The sequence below is a fragment of the Rhincodon typus genome, chromosome 10 (genome assembly GCF_021869965.1).
Source record: "Rhincodon typus isolate 14 chromosome 10, sRhiTyp1.1, whole genome shotgun sequence".
Classification (NCBI taxonomy): domain Eukaryota; kingdom Metazoa; phylum Chordata; class Chondrichthyes; order Orectolobiformes; family Rhincodontidae; genus Rhincodon; species Rhincodon typus.
In genome coordinates, this window is record NC_063341.1 from 35532947 (window position 1) to 35554575 (window position 21629).

General features: G+C 40.8%; 2 protein-coding genes across 3 annotated transcripts in view; both read left to right on the forward strand.

Moving 5' to 3' along the window:
* The window catches only part of magoh (mago homolog, exon junction complex subunit), a 9146-nt gene extending 7241 nt beyond the window's left edge, over positions 1-1905 (forward strand). The window contains exon 5 of the mRNA XM_048601819.1: positions 1600-1905. Coding sequence (XP_048457776.1) covers positions 1600-1699 — 100 coding nt within the window. The 3' untranslated portion in view covers positions 1700-1905. The remainder of the gene's footprint in view (positions 1-1599) is intronic.
* Positions 1906-10400: 8495 nt separating this feature from the next.
* czib (CXXC motif containing zinc binding protein) lies at positions 10401-21521 on the forward strand. 2 transcript variants are annotated; one of them, XM_020513207.2, is made up of 8 exons: positions 10401-10518; positions 10612-10695; positions 11678-11734; positions 11957-12038; positions 15882-15913; positions 16110-16187; positions 19037-19102; positions 19639-21521. In XM_020513207.2, exons 1-8 carry the CDS (start codon positions 10438-10440, stop codon positions 19714-19716), a joined length of 558 nt encoding a protein of 185 aa, XP_020368796.2. In that variant the 5' UTR covers positions 10401-10437; the 3' UTR covers positions 19717-21521. The 2 variants fall into 2 exon arrangements, with proteins under 2 accessions (XP_020368796.2, XP_048457668.1); XM_048601711.1 differs by lacking the exon at positions 11678-11734.
* The last annotated feature ends 108 nt before the right edge of the window (positions 21522-21629 follow it).

A 21629-nucleotide genomic window follows, 5' to 3' on the forward strand; every position in this document is an offset into this window, starting at 1 on the left:
CAACCCTTCCTATTCATAGACCTCTCAACCCTTCCTATTCATAGACCCATCCAGATGCCTTTTAAATGTTGTAATTGTACCAGCCTCCACCAGTTCCTCTGGTAACTCATTCCATACATGCACCACCTTCTGTGTGGAAAAAGTTGCCCTTTAGGTTTCTTTTAAATCTTTCCCCTCTCATCTTAAACCTAAGCTGTCTAGTTTTGGACTCCCCGACCCCAGGGAAAACACATTGTCTATTTACCCTATCCGTGCCCCTTGTGATTTTATAAACTTTTGAAATGTCACCCCTCAGCCTTCAATGCTTCAGGGAAAATAGCCCCAGTTGATTCAGCCTCTCCCTTTGCTCAAACCCTCACACAGTATTCCAAAAGTGGCCTAACCAATGTCCTGTATAGCCACAACATGTCCTCCCTACTCCTATACTCAATGCACTGACCAGTAAAGGCAAGCCTGGCAAGCCTACCAAACACCACCTTAGCTATCCTACCTACCTGGGACTCTGCTTCCAAGGAACTATGAAGCTGCACCCCAAGGTCTCTTTGTTCAGCGACACTCCCCAGGACCTTACCATTAAGTGTATAAATCCTGCATGATTTCCTTTCCAAAATGCAGAACCTCACATTTATATAAGTTAATCTTCATCTGCTACTCCTTGGCCCATCTGATCAAGATCCTGTTGTACATTGAAGTAACCTTCTTTGTTGTCCACAACACCTCCAATTTTGGTGTCATCTGCAAACTTACTAACCCATACCTCCTACTGTTTACATCCAAATCACTTTTATGTAAACGATGAAAAGCAGTGGCCCCAGCACCGATCCTTGTGGCACACCGCTCGTCACACTTTTCCAGTGTGAAAAGCAACCACCCACCTGTCTTCAACCCTCTGTCTTCTACCTTCGAGCCAATTCTATTTCCAAATAGCTAGTTGTCCCTTTATTCCACATGATCTAACTTTGCTAACCAGTCTACCATGAGGAACCTTGTCGAATCTTACTGGAGTCCTCAGACATCATGTTCACAGCTCTGCCCTTATCAATCCTCTTTGTTACTTCTTCAAAAAAAATTCTTCCGCAAAACAAAATAAGAGTTGGAATCTAAACTACTTTTTTAAAAAAAACATACATGATATATCACTCATATCATCACAGGTCAAACTAGTATTTTATACAAGTTTTGTACTTTGTCACTAATTAATAAAGTCAAGGATGTTGTATGTGTTAGTGATCTCAATGTGTCTTACTGCCTTTAATGAGTTATGTACATAGATACACAGATCCCTCTGCTCCTGCACTCATTTTAGAATTATTCTCTTTATATTCTGCTCTACCAAAATGAATCACTTTACACTGAGTACTAGATTTCATCTGCCATTTGTTCATCTATTCCACCAGTTTGTCTATGTTCTTTTGAAGTTCCACACTATCCTCTTCACAATTCATAGGTGTTGATTCCACTGCCTCCCATGCAATGCAAACATCCCTTCACTTCAAGCTCATACCCAGGCTCTGCAAATAGAAATTTAGCTGATGTGTTTTGAAGTACTGTAATTTATATTGTACTACATATAAATGGTAAAATATTGTTTACTTCTAGGGATCCGGAGGGTCTGCGAGTTTTCTACTATCTGGTCCAGGATTTGAAATGTCTAGTTTTCAGTCTTATTGGGCTACACTTCAAGATTAAGCCTATCTAAGAGTTTGGTTTCCACACAAAGATGATGGATTTGGCTATGGACTGGAGTGATAGAGACCCAATGAATTGAAGTGGACTAACTATGTGCTACAGCAGCTAACTTTATCTTACGTGGATTTGGTAATTTTTTTATGTGAATATATAAACAACTCCATCTTGTTTACAAAGTAGTTGATTTCTTTTTTAAATAAATGATATTGAAATGAATGTGTGGCTTATTGACTGAAATTTCTCTAAATATTTGACAAAGATAATGGATGGTGTTGCCATTTGATACTTCTTTGTCACAAGATAATCTCCAGGTTATCAATTAAACAAAGTATAGGTATAAAGTGAGCTATAAACTATAAAATGAGACATGGAAGAAACACTCTCATTTACTATGCTGAGCTACAAATATTTTGTAATATATAGAAAGCAAATTTCTGTTTTCTGGCTTTAAAAGTGTCTATATATGTAACATTGGTTTTATAGTTGGAAACTAATAAAATAATTAGATCTTTGTTACAATTTCAACAACAGACAATAAATTGGAATGTTTATTACTTTATAAAAAACTGCTTCCAAGTGTTAAAAATGAATAGTTTTCATCTTTGGAACTTCAGTACTGAAACGGCTTTCCTGCAGTGACAAAGGAATGTCACTTCTAGAGCAACAGTAGTAACATGATAGCCATGAATGCACTCTTTGCCAAGATAATGACTGATGGGTTTTCTATCAGTGTCTTTATTATGGTGAGGAAAAATTAACATTTATTTTTTGTTCTGTACCCAGTATTTTGGCATTTACTAATTTATCCTGCCCTTTTTGACTAGAGTACAGGCATCATCCAGGATTGCTTTACATAGATGAAGAAAGATGAGGTGATTTTATTGGGTTCATGGCACTGGACACGATTTATATTTGGCAGCCGTGGCTGTGAAATGCATGTCATTGAGTGAATAATGGTAGACTGCATGTAATGTAAGCAGTCATGAAGATTTCCTACGAGATGATGAATTCTTAATCTGGGATGCATTTTGCAGAGGAGGTGAATTACACCCTACTATTTAATACAGTCTGGTTGAAAGTAATTCTTGCAGGTGGCTGAATGTTGAATAGCTGTAGGTGGTTTAGGCCTATGGAAGTATGAAATAATTGATTCATATTCCTGTCATTGTGCACATATTTTCCCATAATGTCAAAGCTGTGCAGACAAATGCACCTTTCCAGTATTCAAGAAACTGATTTTTCTATTTAATGAGCTAATGATTTTGAACAGTATTTTGTGTGAAATTGGTTATCTTTCTAACAAACAAGTTATGCCCATGTTCTAAGTAAAAATAATTGCTAAATTAATTTTCTGGCAATGCATCTGGATGGGTATATGAATGAGAATGGTTTAGAGGGGTATCAGCCAAATGGTACTAGATTAATTTAAAATATCTGGGTGGCAGGGACAAGTTAGACTGAAGGGTCTGTTTCCATGCTCTACGTCTCTATGACTGCCCTTTCTGCCGTGCTGTGCAGTGTGTTGGTATGTTGTGGGAGTGATTTTAAAAATATCATCTCTTTGGTGCCATGTTCCTGATCTTCAGGTATAGCACAAGTCAAAGGACTCCTGTGCCTGCTCCTTCCTTACCTAAAGATCCATTACTAGGAGAGGGGTGTCATAATTGCCTACTTTGTGCCTCTCTCTAGCAGTTATGTCCATACCCGGTGTCCTGAAAGGCAGCAGGCTGCATCCCCTGCTTACCCTTGAGGCATTTTGAGGTAGGTTGGCAGCTCAAGGGCTGGAGTGCATTAGTAGCACATCCCTGCTTTTATATTCAGGACCGCTCAAAATAAATGCCAAAGTTGCATTTGCCTTAACTATTGACTCAACCTGCAAGTTTACCTTGAGAGAATCCTGGACTAAAACTCCCAAGTCTCTCTGCACTTCAGACTTCTGAATTTTCTCCCCATTTAGAGAATAGTTCATGCTTCTATTCTTCTTACCAAAGTGCATGACCTCACACTTTCCCCATGTGGTACTCCATCTGCCACTTCTTTGCCCACTCTCCTAACTTGTCCAAATCCTTCTGCAGCTTCTCTGTATCCTCAATACCACCTGTCCCTCTACCTATCTTTGTATTGTCTGCAAACTTAGCTAGAATGCCCTCATGCCTTAATTTAGATCATTAATGCATAAAGCGAAAAGTTGTGGTCCTGGCACTGACCTTTGTGGAACACCACTTGTCACCAGCTGCCACCCTGAGAAAGACCCTTTTACCCCCACACTCTGGCTGTCTGCCAGACAGCCAATCTCCTATCCATGCTAGCACCTTGCCTCCAACCCATGGGCCTTTATCTTACTCAGCAGCCTCCTGTGCGGCACCTTCTCAAAGGCCTTCTTGAAGTCCAGGTAGATAACATCATTGGCTTTCCTTGGTCTAACCTGCTCGTTACTTCCTCAAAGAATTCTAACCGATTTGTCAGGCACGACCTCCCTTTGACTTTACCGTATTTTACCGCGCACTTCCAAGTATTCAGAAATCTCATCCTTCATAATGAACTGAGATCTTACCCACGAACAAAGTTAGGCTAATTGGCCTGTAATTTTCCGTCTTTTGCCTTACTCCCTTTTTAAAAAGGGAGTATCACTTTAGTGATTTTCCAGTCCTCTGGGACCCTCCCTCACTCTAGCAATTTCTAAAAGATCACCACTAACACCTCCACTATCTCTTCAGCTATCTCCTTTAGAACTCTGGGGTGTAATCCATCTGGTCCAGGTTATATATCCACCTTCAGGTCATCAGTTTTTCTAGCACCTTCTCCTTTGTGATGGCCACCATACCCAGTGCTCTGTCCCCTGACTCTTGAATTTTTGGGATATTACTAGTGTCTTCAACTGTGAAGATTGACGCAAAGTAATTATTCAGTTCCTCAGTCATTTCCTTGTTCCCCATTACTATCTCTCCACTGTCATTTTCCAGTGGTCCAATGTCTACTTTTGCCTCTCTTTTGTCCTTTATATATCTAAAGTAACTCATAGTCCTTTATATTACTGGCTAACTTACCCTCATATTTAATCATCTTCCTACTTATTTCTTTTTTATTTGTTGCCCTCTGTTGGTCTTTAGAAGCTTCCCAATCCCCTGGCTCCCCACTGCCCTTTGCCACATTGTATGCTTTCTCTTTTCCTTTTATGCTATCCCTGACTTCCCTAGTCAGCCATGGTTGCCTCATCCTGCCTGTACCATGCTGCTTTTTCCTAGGGATGCATTTTAACTGTGTCTCCTGAATTACTCCCAGAAACTCCTGCCATTGCTGTTCCACTGTCTTTCCTGCTAGGCTCCTCTCCCAGTCAATTCTGCCCAGTTCCTCCCTCATGCCTCTGTGGTTGCCTATATTCAGTGGTAATACAATTACCTCAGATTCTATCTTCTCCCTCTCTGAATTTACACTGCAATTTATCATATTATGATCACTGCCTCCGAAGGGCTCCCTCATCAAGTTGGCCTCATTGCACAAATCCAGTATTGCCTGTTCCCTAGTGGGCTCCACCACAAGCTGCTCCAAAAAGCCATCTTGTAGACATTCCACTACCAACCTGATTTTCCCAGTCCACCTGCATATTGAAATCCCCCATGGTCACCGTAACTTTGCCTTTACTGCACACCTTTTCTATCTCCTGGTGCATCTTGTGCCCCTGCTCCTGACTAAGTTTGGAGGTCTGTATGTAACATCAACTATGGTTTTTATTAACCTCTGTGGTTCCTCAACTCTACCCATGCAGATTCTACACCATCTGACCCTACTTCATTTCTTACTATTAATTTAATTTTATTTCTTACTAATAAGGCAACCTCATTCCCTCTGCCTACCTGCCTATCTTTTCAATAGGATGTATATCCTTGGATATTCAGCTCCCAATCCTGATCTCCTTGCAGCCATGTCTCCATGATGCACACCGCATCGTATCTGCCAATTTCAATCTGTGCCACAAGCTTATTTACCTTATTCCTTATACTGGGTGCATTCAGATATAACACCTTCAGTCCTGTATTAACCATCCCTCTTCTCATTGTCACTCGTTTCTCCAGTGTGCTTGAAGTTTGGTTCCTAACCCTTTCCAAACACTGTCCTATTGGTGCCTGTGCTGGAGACTTTAAGAACCTTTCCAGAGTTTTTCTCTTCTGTCATTTATTTCATTTTTCCACAGTGGAATTTACCCCTACAGATGTTAACCTGCTGCTTTGTTCCCCACTGGGGGCGGGGAGTTTTACTCTTCCCTTTCCCCACCCCTGCCACTTTCTAGTTTAAAGTCCTGTTGACCAGCCTATTTACACTTTTTGCTAGAACATTGGTCCCAGCTTGATTCAAGTAGAGACCATCCCAACAGTACAGATCCCTCCTGTTCCAATTCTGATGCCAGTGCCCCATGAAAAGGAATCCCTCTTTCCCACACTACTCTTTTAGCCACGTGTTTACTTCTCTTATTCTCCCTATGCCAATTAGCACGTGGCTTGGGCAGTAATCCAGAGATTATAACCATTGAAGACCTGTTCTCTAATTTCATTCCTAGCTCCTGATAATCCCTGAACAGGTCCTCTTTCCTAGTCTTGCCTCTGTTGTTTGTTCCAACGTGGACCACAACAGCTGGATCATCCCCCTCCCTCTCCAATATCCTTTCAAGCCGGTCAGAGATATCCCTTACCCTGGCACCGGGCAGTCAACACACCATGCAGGACTCTCAATCCTGCTTACAAAGGATTCTATCTATTCCCCTGATTATCAAGTCCCCTACAACTACCACCTGTCTTTTTGCTCCCCCTTTTGATTGGCCTCCCAAACTACAGTGCAGTGGTCAATTGGCTCATCCTCCGTGCAGCCCTTTTCCTCATCCACGCAGGGAGCAAGTACCCCGTACCTGTTGGGCAAGGTACAGAGCTGAGAGTCCTCTGTTTTTGACTGCAGGATCCCTCTACCTGCCTCACTTACAGTCACACCCTGCTGTCCCTGGCCACTGATCAATTTTGAAGTACTTAATCTACCAGGTGTGACTGCCTCCTGAAACACAGCATCCAGGTACTTCTCCCCCTCCCAGATGTGCCGCATTGTTTGAAGATCGGATTCCAGTTCATCAGCTCTGAGCTGAAGTTCCTTGAGCAACTAACACTTGCTGCAAATGTGGTCATCACCATTAACAATGGGATCAGCCAGCTCCCACATCATACAGCTACAACATGTCACCTGTCCAGCAGTTTCTAATTAGTTAATTACTTTATTAAGTTAATTAAATTTATTGATACTTCTTGGCAGGGTTATTTTTCAAATTTAGTGCAGATTTCCTACCATCACCCCTCCCTTCCCCGCATGGCCTGCCCCCCTGCCCCTATAATTACTTTCCCCTCCATGAATTCATCCCGTTCTCTTTTGCATGTGATTATTACATCTTCTGGCAGCACATTCTAGATAGCAACAAATTTCTGCAATAAATCACACTTTTCCACATATGGCTTCTACTCCTTTTGCCAATCACCTTACATCTGTGTTCCCCTGGTTGCTTCTGCCACTGGTAATTATTCACTCAATCAAAAAAAAACTGTCCCATAAAGCTGCTTAACATTTTTGGTTCTGTTTAAATGCAGAGAGACTGCAGTACACTGTGCTATGAAGGGATCTGGGCATCCTCCTACATATAAATCACAAAAGATTTATACACCTGGTACAGCAAGTAACTAGGAAGGCAAATGGAATTTCAGCCTTTATTATAAGATGTATAGGGCATTGAAGAAACCACATCCAGAATGTCGCTTACGGGTCTTGGTCACTTGAGGAAAATTGGACTGCAGTGGAGGCAGTTCACAGAAACTTCATTGGATTGATTCCTAAGATGGAAAATTTCTGTCTTATGAGGAAAGTTCAAGCAGGTTAGGTCTGTACAAATTGGAGTGCAGACGCATGTGAGGTGATCTTAATGAAACACAGGAGAGATTATGCGGGCACCTGGCAGGGTAGATGCTGAGAGGATGTTTCCTTGCGTGTGGGAGTCTAAGTTTTGGTAGCACAGTTTAAAAGTAAGGAGTGTTCAGCTGAATACAGAGATGAGGAGGAATAACTTCTCTCCTAGGGTGATGAATGTTTGGAATTCTCTTCCACAGGGAGCAGTGGAGGCCCGGTCACTGTATATATTCGAGCTGAGTGGGGCAGATTTTAGATAAATGAGGGAGGGTGTGCCCCGCTACATGAAGGATGTTATTAAACTGGAAAGAATGCAGAAAAGATTTACCAGCATGTTGCCGGGAGTGGAGGGTTTGAGTTATAAGGACAGGCTGCGATCTTTTTCACTGGAACGTCGGAGGTTGAAGGGTGACCTTATAGAGGTTTATAAAATCATGAGGGTTATAGATAAGGTGAATAGCTAAGGTTTATTCCCAGGATAAGAGAGTCAAAAATAATGGGCATAATTTTAAGGTGAGAGGAGAAAGATTTAAAAGGGACCCAAAGGACAACTTTTTCTCAGAGAGGGTTGTATGTAGAATGAACTGCCAGAGGAAGTGGTGGATGCAGATACAGTCACAATAATTAAAAGAGGTTTGGATAGGTACATGAATAGGAATGTTTTAGAGGGATATGGGCCAAACACGAGCAAATGGGACTAGTTTAGTTTTGGGAAACCCAGTTGGTATGGATGAGTTGGACTGAAGGGTCTGTTTCCGTGCTGTGACTCTATGACTCTATTTGGTTTCACAGGTTTCATTTTTTAAAGAAAGTGCTGAAAATATGTTAAGGGATATGCAGAAAAGCAGGGCTTTAAAAACTGCTTAAGGCTAGCAGCTTTCTGAATTCAGTCATACTAATTGAGAGAGAATAACTTGCTTCCGAAACCCTTGACATTGATTCTATTTATTAGCACTTAAGACATGTTTAATTTGAAAAACTACAGTAGGATATGATGAGAGGCAGCAGTCTCAAAGGAACATAAACCCAGTACAAATGCAATACTTTGGTAAAGAATACAAGAAGTGTGAGCCCAAAAATGAAGCAAACTTTATTAGGAGAAATATTGAACTGGAACTTGTGAATATTGATAGTTTAAAGTTATTGGAGGGAAAGATCCATGGAAAACATAGTAGAGGGAAGCAAAGTAGGAAATCGATGATGGATATAATGGTACACAAACAGAAATTTGAAGAAACTTAGCATCTCTGGCAGCATCTGCGGAGAGGAAGAGAGTTAATGTTTCAAGTCCATTAGCCCTTCTTCAGAACTGCTAATAACCAAGATGTGTTTATGCTGATGACAGAGTGAGGGAGGGGATGGAAAGTGGGGAGGAATGAGTGGATAGGTGGAGACAGGGCCCAGGGATAGAGAAAGGAAAAAGGTTAGTCATAGAATCATACAGCATAGAAATAGGCCCTTCTGCCCACCATGTCTTTGGTGACAAACAAACCAAACATCCTCCCTCCCACACCCGCCACACACTCTCAGGCAGTACCTTCCATATATCTACCACCCTCTGTGTAAAAAACATGCAGCTCAGGTCTCCTCTAAACCACTTACTCCTCACCATTAACTTATGCCCTCTGGTCTTAGACACATCTCTCATGGAGAAGAAATTCTCATGATCTACTCTGTCTATTCCTCTCATAATTTTGTATACCTCAATCACATCCCCTCCTCAGCCTCCTCTGCTCCAAGGAAAATAAAAACAGCCTATCCAATCTCTCCTCATAACTGAGACTTCTTATCACAGGCAACATTCTGGTGAAGTTCTTCTGCACCCTCTCCAGTACAATTACGTCCTTCGATAGTGTGGCAACCAGGACTGCACACAACATTCTATCTGTTGCCTAACCAATGTTTTATAAATTTGCCACAAGACTTCCTTGCTCCTATGTTCTACATCCTGGCTAATGAAGACAAGCATCTTGGATGCCTTCTTCACTACCTTGTCTACCTGTGCTGACACCTTCAGGGATCTAAGGATGTGTACACCAAGGTCCCTTTCTTCCTCATTACTCCCTACAGACTTAACATTCATTGGGCATGTCCCTACCTTTTTAGTCCTCTCATAATGCATTACCTTGCACTTATCATGATTAGACAGACAAAGGGATTGTTGATAGTAACCCAAGGGAAAAGAAAAGCTAGATAAATGATAAGCTAGATCCGTGGATGGAAATTGGTTAGATACACATATAATGGGTTGGATGCAGTTGTATTATATGGAATGTGCAGAGGAATGTAGGATAAAAGTGGAGATGCATGGCTGTCAACCTTCTGACAAGAGTCTAAAACCAAAAATTAAAATTAATTTCAATTTTTCAGTGTGCCATTGAACTGAAATCATATTTATGTAACGTTGATAACACATAAAGTTAGCAGCACAGAAACAGGCTATTTGGTCCACTTTGTGCCATTGCTTATGTCATCTTTTCATCTATTTTCTGGAGAACAGTCTCAGTCTTCCACCCTAATTATGTGAATCGCATGTTTTCCAGTGTCTTTACATTTTTGCAACGTAGGGTTTAGACGTGTAGGTTGTACTCCATGTTCAATGTTTATGAGACTGAAACAATCATTGTTGTAACAATGCACGTAAAAAATAAATTCTGTCCAACGTCGTTTCATTTTCTCCCCCTCCAAATTGTTGACAATTCTTCTGTCATCCAAACGCGTTAAGTATATTGCAAGCCGAAATTAACCTGCAGCTATTGCTTGAAGAAGCTGGAGTCGCTCTCCCTGTAATATTGCTGCGACCTGCAGGGGGCGATGCAGCTGCGGGAGGCGAAGGGCGTGACGACTCACATTACGACAGGCCGTAAACTGATTTGTGGGGAGGCCAAGATGGTGGTGAGTGACATAAACAAGGTTTATGTTAAAAGTAGTTGTTGATGCTTTGCTTGTGGGGTTCCTGATACTCATGTTGCACTTACCCGTTTGCAGAAATTTGGGCTCCAGTTCAAAGCAACTTTGGAAAATATCAGCAACGTGCGGCCGGAGGGAGATGATTTCCGCTGGTACCTGAAGGTAGAGCAACTCTCAATGTGTCTCTGCCACTGAAACAGTGACTGACTACCCTGCCGTGCGCGCCCTCCCGCAGGCCCCCCTCGCCCCGCCGCGCGCGCCCTCCCGCAGGCCCCCCTCGCCCCGCCGCGCGCGCGCCCTCCCGCAGCCCATCACACGGCCCTGTATGCTATTCCACAGCCCATTCACACTGCTGTATACGAACTCATATTACTGTACTCAAGATCCCACCGCCCATCACACTGCTATACTCGACACAACGTCATGCTCTACTGAAACATCCATAATCCATCATATTGCTCATCTCGCTATCCCACACCCCGTCATGCTGCTGTACTCCTATTCCACAGCCCGTCATGCTGCTCCAATGAAACCCCCATGAATCTGTTGCTCTACTGAAGCCTCCACAACGTAATACTCTATTCAAACTCAACACCCCACAGATCAACTTTCTCCTCAAACCGCATAGTCTGTCACATCCTACTGGAACTCCCAGAGAGCATCATACTGCTCAACTCAAAGCCCCATTATGCATAATAAGGATCTACTCAAACCCTTGCAGTTCATCATACTCTATTCAATCTCTCACATCTCATCATTCTGAATTAGTCTATCCCAAAGCATATCAAACTTGATGTCTTATGTCTGACACCTTACAACTTTGTTCTTTCAATAGATACCACCAGACCTGCTGGATATTTGCAACATGTTGTGTTTTTATTTCTGATTTTGTGAATCTGTTTTGTATTATATGAAATGTAAGCCTGAAAGATCACTTAAAATAATTTATTTCCCAAAACTAGTTGTCTTAGTAACCACTACAATTCTTATAGCAAAGTTGTTCCTACAGTGGTTTTATGTAAGGGCACAGACTTATCTAGGCTTGTCTTAGTCATAAACTACTGAATGGTACTCATTGTAGCCATGGTGTAAACATTGCACCACTCATAAACATTTAATTAATTTCTGTATTCTTTTATATTAGTTAAAATGTCAGAATTGTGGAGAACTGTCTGATAAATGGCAGTATATCACATTAATGGTGAGTCCCTTTTTTTATTCTTTTAGTGTCTCATGAAACAATAAATTATGTAGCTTTACATCTTCCCTGTATTTGGTCATTGGACCATAATTGGCCAGAATGCTGTTTGAAAAGTTAAATCCTGATGTGATTCTCCCACCATCTATTTTGTAAATTTTCAGCCTGCTACATTTAATAGTTTGAAAGGTGCCAGATAAATGAAAGTTGTTTTTTTTTGTACAGAGCAGTGTCCCACTCAAAGGTGGGAGAGGAAGTGCCAGTATGATACAGAAGTGCAAGCTGTGTTCAAGAGAGAACTCCATTGGTAGGTGATTTAGAGAGGAATCTAAGTCTACTTTAGTTATTAATATTGGTTTCATTACACTGTATTTTCTTGATTTTTTTTCACGTTTTTAAAAGCATCCTTTTGGTGAGAGATTAATTTTAACAATAGCAACAACTGTAAAAGGAGTTCTTTAGAACATAGAACAGTACAGCACAGTACAGGCCCTTCAGCCCACGATGTTGTGCTGAACTTTTACCCTAATCCTAAGATCTATCTAACCTCCACCCCTACTTTATACTATCATCCATATGCCTATCTAATAGCCGCTTAAATGCCCCTAATGAGGCCGACTCCACTACCCTCTCCGGCAATGCATTCCACGCCCCGACCACTCTCTGAGTAAAGAACTTACCTCTGATGTCTCCCCTGTATCTACCTTCACTCAGTTTAAAACTATGCCCCCTTCTAATAGCTACCTCCACCGTAGGAAAAGGTCTCTGGCTGTCTACTCTATCTATACCTCTGATCATTTTGTACACCTCTATCAAGTCACCTCTTATCCTTCGTAGTTCTAAAGAGAAAAGCCCTAGCGCGCTCAAACTTTCCTCATAAGACCTTCCCTCCATTCCAGGCAACATCCTGGGAAATCTCCTCTGTGCCTTTTCCAACGCCTCCACATCTTTCCTGTAATGAGGCGACCAGAACTAGACACAATACTCCAGATGTGGCCGAACCAGGCTTTTGTGTAGCTAAATATTATAACTTTAATATTTTGCAAATGTGTGAAAGTTTGATACTTCTCTGTTTTCACTTTGCATTATCAGTTTGAGAACGCTGTCAAACTTGCAGAATAGTACTTTAATGCATTTTCATAACATCTTTGTACTGGGGAACAGCTGCCTTATTTTTCACCAACTTGCCCATCCAAAGTTGGTGAGTGAGTGGCTTGCTACGCCATTTGAAAGGTCAGTTAAGAGTTAACCACATTGGTTTTGGGTCTGGAATCAGACCAGGTGAGGATGGCGGATTTCCTTCCTTGAAGGACATTGGTAAGCCAGTTGGGTTTTTCCTCAGCAGTGGTTTCATAGTCATCAGTAGGTTCTTAATTACAGATTTTTTTTTATTGAATTCAAATTCCATCATCTGTCATAGCTGGATTTGAACTTAGGTTCCCAGAACTTTAGCTGAGTTTTTGGATTTTAGCGATAGTACCGCTAGACCATTGGCTCCCTTATTAGGAGCAGTTCTACATGAGGTGACAGTAATCACGTTCTGAAATCATTTATTTTGTTTTGCAAAGTGAAGTCAGAGTACAGGCACAAGCAATGAAACAACTAGCAGTGTATAAAGTTGTGAAGACTCGATTATTTAAAGTTGCAATCATAATAAGGTAGAAGGCGATGGCCTAGTGGTATTATCGCTGGACTGTTAATCCAGAGACCTAGGTAATGTCCTAGTGACCTGGGGTCGAATCCCACCATGGCAGATGGTGGAATTTGAATTCAATAATAATCTGGAATTAAGAGTCTAAAGATGGCCATGAAACCATTGCTGATTGTCAGAAAAAACCCATCTGGTTCACTCATGTCCTTTTAGGAAGGAAATCTGGCAAACTGTGACTCCAGACCCACAGCAATGTGGTAGACTCTTAAACTGCCCTCTGGGCAATTAGGGATGGGCAATAAATGCTGGTCCAGCCAGTGAGGCCCACATCTAATGAATGAATAAAAAAATTTAAGTATTTGGCAACACCTTACAGTTAGGGCAGGATTGTATAAGTTTTTCATTCATTTAATCCATAACAGTGGGTTTGGCCTACCTGTGACCTGAGAAGCGATCAATGATGTCCCATGCTTAACCTCAGAGGGTGTTATGAAGATCTGTATTTCAAAATCCATAAACTATTTGTATTGCTACAAGAAATGAAGTGTCTTATAATTGGTTAAAAACGATTTGAGAAAAAAGTACTAATTTTGATACGCTGTTCACAGAAATGTAAGAACTATGAGTTACATATAATTTTCTGCAATACCTGCCTGCTAGGTAACAAATAACCTTGTAAGCTATTTTTATGGAGAATACTCTGTTGTTTTATTTTTAGTCATCGTCATAGAGCATGGAAACAGACCCGTCAGTCCAATTCATCCATGCGGACCAGATATCCTAAATAAATCTATTCCCATTTGCCAGCATTTGGCCTATATCCCTCTAAACCCTTCCTATTTATATACCCATCCAGATGTCTTTTAAATGTTATAATTGTACCAGCCTCCACCACTTCCTCTGGCAACTCATTCCATACATGCACTACCCTCTGCGTGAAAAAGTTGCCCCTTAGGTCCCTTTTAAATCTTTTCCCTCTCGCATTAAACCTATGCCCTCTAGTTTTGGACTCCCCCACCCTGGGGAAAGACCTTGACTATTTACCCTATCCATGCCCCTCATAACTTTTACAAACCTCTGTAAGGTCACCCCTCAGCCTCTGACGCTCCAGAGAAAAAAGCCCCAGCCTATTCAGCCTCTCCCTATAGCTCAAACCCTCCAACCCTGGCAACATCATTGTAAATCTTTTCTGAACCATTTCAAGTTTCACAACATCCTTCCTATAACAGGGAGACCAGAATTGCACACAGTAATCCAATAGTGGCCTAACCAATGCCCTGTACAGCCTCAACATGACCTCCCAACTCCTATACTCAATGCACTGACCAATAAAGGCAAGCATACCAAATTCTTTCTCACTATCCTGTTGACGTGGGACTGCACTTTTGAAGAACTATTAATGTGCACTCCAAGGTCTATTTGTTCAGTGACCCTCCCCAGGACCTTACTATTAAGTGTATAAGTCCTGCCTTGATTTGCCTTTCCAAAATACAGCACCGCCCATTTATCTAAACATCTTGTGGAAACAGCAAATTTCAGCATACACCATGAGCTGTCCTCGGCATCCATTTCAGTCGTGATACTAGTTGCTGTTAAAGAGATTTCCTTGATGTGCACATTCAGCTGAGTGTTTAACAGAATTCTTATCCTTTCAATAAGCCACAATATTTTGAGACAGAATCAGATTGTTCATGACCACTGTACTATTTCACCCTGATCCAATGTATCATCTCCATCGTAAAGACTGTTATTTCCACCTTGCATTATCACCGTTGTCTCAGTGCACTTTGTGCTAAATCTGTCAACTATGCTTTTCTATGTGACGATGGTATTTTTTTCAGTGGTGACTAACTTGTATTTACTTGTGAGTTCTAGTGAGCGTCCTGGCAGTGATGAGCAATAGCTCAGAGCAGGATGATGTTCAGGCCTCACCTCTACAATTACTCTGGCAGTCACAATAGCACTAACCAGACTGTCAAGTATGCAGTTTGCTAATTGTTAATTTAAAATCTATTGCTGCAGCTTCTCATATTCATCCTTCAGTTGAAGTAAAACATTAATTATCCTGACAAAAAGCAAAAAGCTCCACTAACTATATATATTGGCCACTATTTAGTTCAAATATTTGAAGCAACAGAATTATCTAGCAGAGATAGTAGGAACTGCAGATGCTGGAGAATCTGAGATAGCAAGGTGCAGAGCTGGATGAACACAGCAGGCCAAGCAGCATCAGAGGAGCCCGAAACGTCAGCTTTCCTGCTCCTCTGATGCGGCTTGGCCTGCTGTGTTCATCCAGCTCTGCACCTTGTTATCTCAGAATTATTTAGCAGTTCAGTGCAGACTGATATTTAACATTAATGTTATAGCTATTACGGCATGTAGTTGACCTTTAAGCAATTGTTGATTTGACAGTTTCAACTGTAGTGATTAAAATATTATTTTTATTTGCATGTTAACACAGCTTAAATCCTTGATGTGTGGTTTTGCATTGGTTTTTAGATATTCTGAAGGACACCATCAAACCTTACAATGTAAGTTGCCTTATGAAGTGTTACCTGTTCTGTGCTGTTGTAAACTTGCTTTATTTAGTGGGTAATCGATCCATTCATTCATCTGCAGTATTTGTGAAAAGATTCTTACATACAAGTAGAAACAAGCAAATTTATTTATTTACAGAATGGTACTGCAAATGCTGTGTTAATCATGCTGTATTTCTTTTATACCAAGGCTGATGACAGTGAAAAGTTTAAAACTATAGTACACTTCGAGTGTCGAGGCTTAGAACCAGTGGACTTTCAACCACAAGTAAGACACTCCTTTGTTAATCTAGACTATTGCATTATTCTGTTCTATTAAATCTTGGACATTCCCATGTTACAAACTAATTTTGCTCCTTTTCCCTGCAGTTATTTCACTGCCATTCTGCACTAAACTTCTCCCTTTCCTGGGTAAACTCCCCTTCCATATTCATGGACAAACCCTCACCCACAATCCTGTCATTTCTCATGGCAGGCCTACTTTCATGGGCTCAATTTCCTTGCTTTGGTCATCTTCCACAACCTTGCAACCTGCAGTTTTTAAATTCCAACTTTGTTCTCACCATAATATTTCTGCAGCTATTGACTTTTTTCACCCATTCTTCACCTCTGTTCTGATACATTTTCCCAGCAAAACCTTTACCCTCTTTTACCCACTCCAATAGCTGAGGATATTGAAAGAGGTGAGATTGTAATTTACAAAGGCAACAACCTTTAAATTTCCCCTGGACTCAGGGTAGTGTTAGAGGACAGGAGAATTGCAAATGTAATACAGATACTCCAAAAGTGTTGTACAGATAAGCCCAGTAATTACAGACCAGTCAGTTTAACTTCAGTGGTGTGGACATTCTAAAAGCTATTGTTCAGAATAGATTGAATAGACATATGGAAAAATGTGGGTAAGTTAGGAAGAACCAGAACGGATTTCTTCAGGGAAAATCACATTTATCTAACTTACTGGAGTTTTTTTTTTTTAAAAGAGTTAGCAAATACAGTTGTGGAGAGTAATATTGTGGATTTGGTGTACATAAACTTCAAAAAAGTGTTGATATTGTGTTATGTAATAAACTTATGAGAAACGTTACTACTTGAATAAATGGAATATTTGCAACATGAATACAAATTAGCTGAGGAATAGGAAACAAAGGGTAATTGTAAAGATGTTTTTTGGGCTGAAGGTTTGTAATGGAGTTCCGCAAGGATCAAATTCAAACCTGTACTTTACCTGATATATATTAATGATCTGGATCTTTGTGTGCAGGGGCAATTTCCAAATTTACAGATGATCCAAAATTGGAAATTGTAAAGAGGACAGTGTAAAGCTCTTAAAGAACATTGACAAATTTGTAGAGTAGGCAGATAGATGACAAATGATGTTCAATGCAGATAAGTATGAGATAATACATTTTGATAGAAAGAACATGGAAATAAAATAAAGAACATTACCCCAGTGTGCAAGAGCAGAGGGATCTAGTGGTATATGTGCATAAGTCACTAAAGGTTGCAGGACAGGTTGAGCAAGCAGATAATATATACAGGCTAGCAAAACTCAGCAAGTCTGGCAGCATCTGTAGAGTGGGAAACAGAGTCAACATTTCAAGTTCAGTATGACTCTTAGAGTCATAGAATCATATAGCATGGAAACATACCCTTCGGTCCAACCAGTCCATGCCAAACATAATCCCAAACTAAACTAGTCCCACCTGCCAGCTCCTGGCCTATATCCCTCCAAACTCATCCTATTCATGTACCTATCAAAATGTCTTTTAAAAGATGTAATTGTACCCTTATCCACCACTTCCTCAGGAAATTTATTCTACACGTGAACCACCCTCTGTGCAAAAAAAAGTGCCTCTCATGTCTTTTCTAAATCTCTCTCCTTTCACCTTAAAAATGTGCCATTTCGCCTGCCATTTAGCCAATTGTGTATCCAATTGGCAAGCTCACCCTGAATCTCATATGACCTAACTTTACTAAGTAGTCTTAGAAACTAAAAGGTGTTATACTAAGCTCAAAACATTAACACTGTTTCTGTCTCCAGATGCTGCCAAACATGCTCAGTTTATTTCTATTACAGATTTCCAACATCTGCAGTATTTTGATTTCAATATATACAGTGTCTTCAGCTTTATTTAGATGGGCATAAAATACAGGAACATGCATTCCATGCAGTTCTGGCTGCATTATTGTAAAAGGATTTTGAGGCACTGAAGAGGGTGCAGATTAGATTTACACGGCTGGTAACAAATGCCTAAGTATGCATATCAAAAACGAAGAGGTTGCATCTCTTTTCTCTTAGAAAATGACTGATGGTGAACTTGAAAGGTTTTTAAATTATGGAATATTTTGTTGCAAGGCATATTGAGAGAATACTACCACTCGAGGAAGAACATAACCTGAGACCATTAGTGTGAGAAAGTCATTAAGAAATCCAAAAGAAAATTCAAAAATAACTTACGCATTTGGAGAGTGGTGAGAATGGAACTCTCCATTACAGGAAATGGTTGAAGCAAGCAGAATATACACTATTAAGGGGAAGTTAGATCAGCAGTTTAGTGTGAAGGGAACAAAGGGTTACACTGATATTGGATGAGAAAAGAGGGGGGAGGCTTGAGTGGAACATAAATGCTGGCTTAGCTGAATGGTCTGTTACATTATATCCTATGTATTGTAAGATTTTGATTAGAAATTTTAAGATGGCACATTGTTGTTTCAGTCACTTTTTTTTTATAAATCCAATCATTCTTTTCCTTCCTACTTTTTGCTTTGTGCCTGATTTGCCATGACACGAAATATTCTGACTTACAATGCATGGTTCAAACTCTATGCTCCTGATTCATGATTCTTCAATCTAGTCGGTTAAGAGATACATTGACTTGCCCTGGATCCCTTGGAGAGAATGCTGCACTAGAATACCACTTTAGTCATAAAATTTCCAATACAAAATTTGCAAGGAAGTCCACAGGCAAGTGCAAATGTAATAAATGACTGGTATGGTGAGCATAAAAGCTGTCTCACTGATGTGTTCATTTGCCCCAGTAAAGTAAAAACTGAAAGTTCAGTCACTATAATGAAGTGTTGTTCAGCTGTTAACTGAAGTTAATCCTCTGCTTTTAGGCTGGATTTGCTGCAGAAGGGACAGAGTCTGGAACAAAATTTAGTGAGATCAACCTGCTGGAAAAGGTGAGCTAGCTGCACATTCTGTTTAGGAGCTAGACTTGATTAAAAAGTTGGACTAGACCCTTGGCATGCGACTCTTATACCTAGCATATTATTCCAGTCATTTGGTTTGTTTCCAGCACCATGTTATTTTTACTTTTCTTTTGTAATTATCTCTCTGCCTCAGTTAATCGGATCATAGGCCATCCCGTCACTTGTTATTCAGCTGTTGAGACTTTACTCACACCATCTGACACTTTGTCATCTGCAGAGACCCATTATTTGGCCTGTTGACACCCCACTTACACCGTTTGTATCATCTTTTGATCTCCGTGAATATGAAGTTTGTGCCTGGGTGTTCTCTTCACTTCACCGGATGAAGGGGCAGTGCTACAAAAGCTTGTGCTTTCACATAAACCTGTTGGACTATAACGTGGTATCATGTAACTTTTGACCTAGTCCAACACTAGCACCTCCACATCATGATTAAAAAGTAGAAAAAGTATAAACTGGACTTGCAAAACAATTACCTGAAATAATTTTTGTTTTATTTTGGTCAGGATTGGAATGATTATGATGAGAAAATTAAGGAATCTGTGGGAATCTATGAAGTCACTCATCAATTTGTTAAAATTTGAACTGGACTCTGACGGATGTTTGCCAGCTAAAGATTCTGTCTTACACTAAAATGAACTGAGGCAGAGAAGCAAAAACACCATGATTTCATCTGGCATATGCTTGCCAGTGAGTCAGTTCACCACCTTCTATCAAGCCAAAGTTTAATTATATTTAATAAAAATTATCACTGACCAGTTGAAATAGCAGGTAGGTTATGTCATCCTTCCTGTCAACTTATGGAGGATATCTTCTGTTTCGCAAGTCTGAGCATGCTTCTAGCTCTTCAGCATTGAGGTTACCAGCAGTATGCCTGGATTTCAAGTTATAAAGCATTTTTCCAGGAGTCAACAAATAAACCTTGCCGCAAACAAGTGTTAAGATAAATTAGGTATTATACTTTATTACTGTCGTTTGTTTATTTTTGTTCGTTCATGAGTGTATCATGTTGACACACATGATCTGGACAGTATCCAGGCTTGTGCTGACAAGTGGCAAATAATATTTGTGCCACACAAATGCCAAGCAGTGACCATCTCACCACTGCCCTTTGACATTCAGTGGTGTTACCATCACTGAAACCCGCACTATTAACATCCTTTATGTTTACCATTGACCAGAAACTGAACTGGACTTGCCACATAAACACAGTGGCTACAAGAGTAGCTGAGGCTAGGAATACTGTGGTGAGTAGTTCACCTCCTGACTCCCCAAAGCCTGTCCGCCATCTACAAGGCACAAGTCAAGACTGTGATTGAATACTCCACTTTTTGGATGGGTGCAACTCCAACAACGCTCAAGAAGCTTGACACCATCCAGGACAAAGCAGCCCCCTTGACTGGCACCACATCCACTCCCTCCACCATGGACTCTCAGCAGCAGATGTATATCTACAAGATGCACTGTAGAAATTCATTGAGGATCCTCAGATAGCATCTTCCAAACCCATGACCACTTCTATCTAAAAGGATAAGGGCAGCAGATACATGGGAACACCACCACCTGCAAGATCACCTGCAAGCCACTCACCATTCTGACTTAGAAATATATTGCCACTCCTTCACTGTTGGGTCAAAATCCAGGCATTCCCTCCCAAAACCAGTATGGGTCAACCTACAGCACATAGATTGTGCAGTTCAAGAGGCAGTTTATTACCACCTTGTTAAAATGGCAGCTAGGGATAGGCAATAAATCCTGGTCAACCTGCGACACCTACATTCCACAAATGAATTGTAAAAACTGCATATTAGCCAATCACGCAGAGGACAATAAAGGAAAGGTATAGTTGCCATTGTCCCAGCAGACCATAGACCTGCTCTCTGAGAGGACTGGTGGTGGTCTGGTGGTGGTTTAACTTGAGGGTCACCAGGCCTCTGGCCAGGGAAGAGGCTGAGAAGGAGATGTCCTTCATGGTAGCCTCAGCCAGTGCTGGAATTGAACTTAGTGTTTGCATGACTCCACATTGCAAACCAGCTGTCTGGCCAACTGAGCTAACCCAAAATTATATGAAGCTAATCAAAATGCAGGTTGGCCAATCATAGATGGGGTGGTCTGTGTTCATTTTTATCATTTGTTCACAGGATGTATGCATCATTGGCCAAAGCTTGTTTAATGGCACCTGTGTTATCACTGTTGATTGTTGTAAAAACCCATTTGCTTCACTAACGTCCTTTAGGAAGGGAAATCTGTCAGCCTCATCTGCTATCGTCTACATGTGATTCGAGACCCAAAACAATGTGGTTGATTCTTAACTGCCTTAAGCACTGGTAGAATAAATGATGTCTATGTTCCTATGAATGAATAAAAGTATAGATGGTCATCTCCAAGATTTCTTGGGTCTAAGCTGTGCATTTGCATTAACATGGCTGTTTGCTCTACATTCAACAGATCAGATCATCTCATGATCTTAATGTTATGTATGTACTCTACAAAGGTG

What these genes read in the sequence shown, in the direction of transcription:
- czib (XM_020513207.2), top strand. Translation starts at nt 10,438, where the DNA reads ATGCAGCTGCGGGAGGCGAAGGGCGTGACGACTCACATTACGACAGGC. An exon ending in ATTTCCGCTGGTACCTGAAG is followed by an intron (nt 10,696 to 11,677) that starts GTAGAGCAACTC and finishes CTTTTATATTAG; the next exon opens with TTAAAATGTCAGAATTGTGG. An exon ending in ACACCATCAAACCTTACAAT is followed by an intron (nt 15,914 to 16,109) that starts GTAAGTTGCCTT and finishes TTTTATACCAAG; the next exon opens with GCTGATGACAGTGAAAAGTT.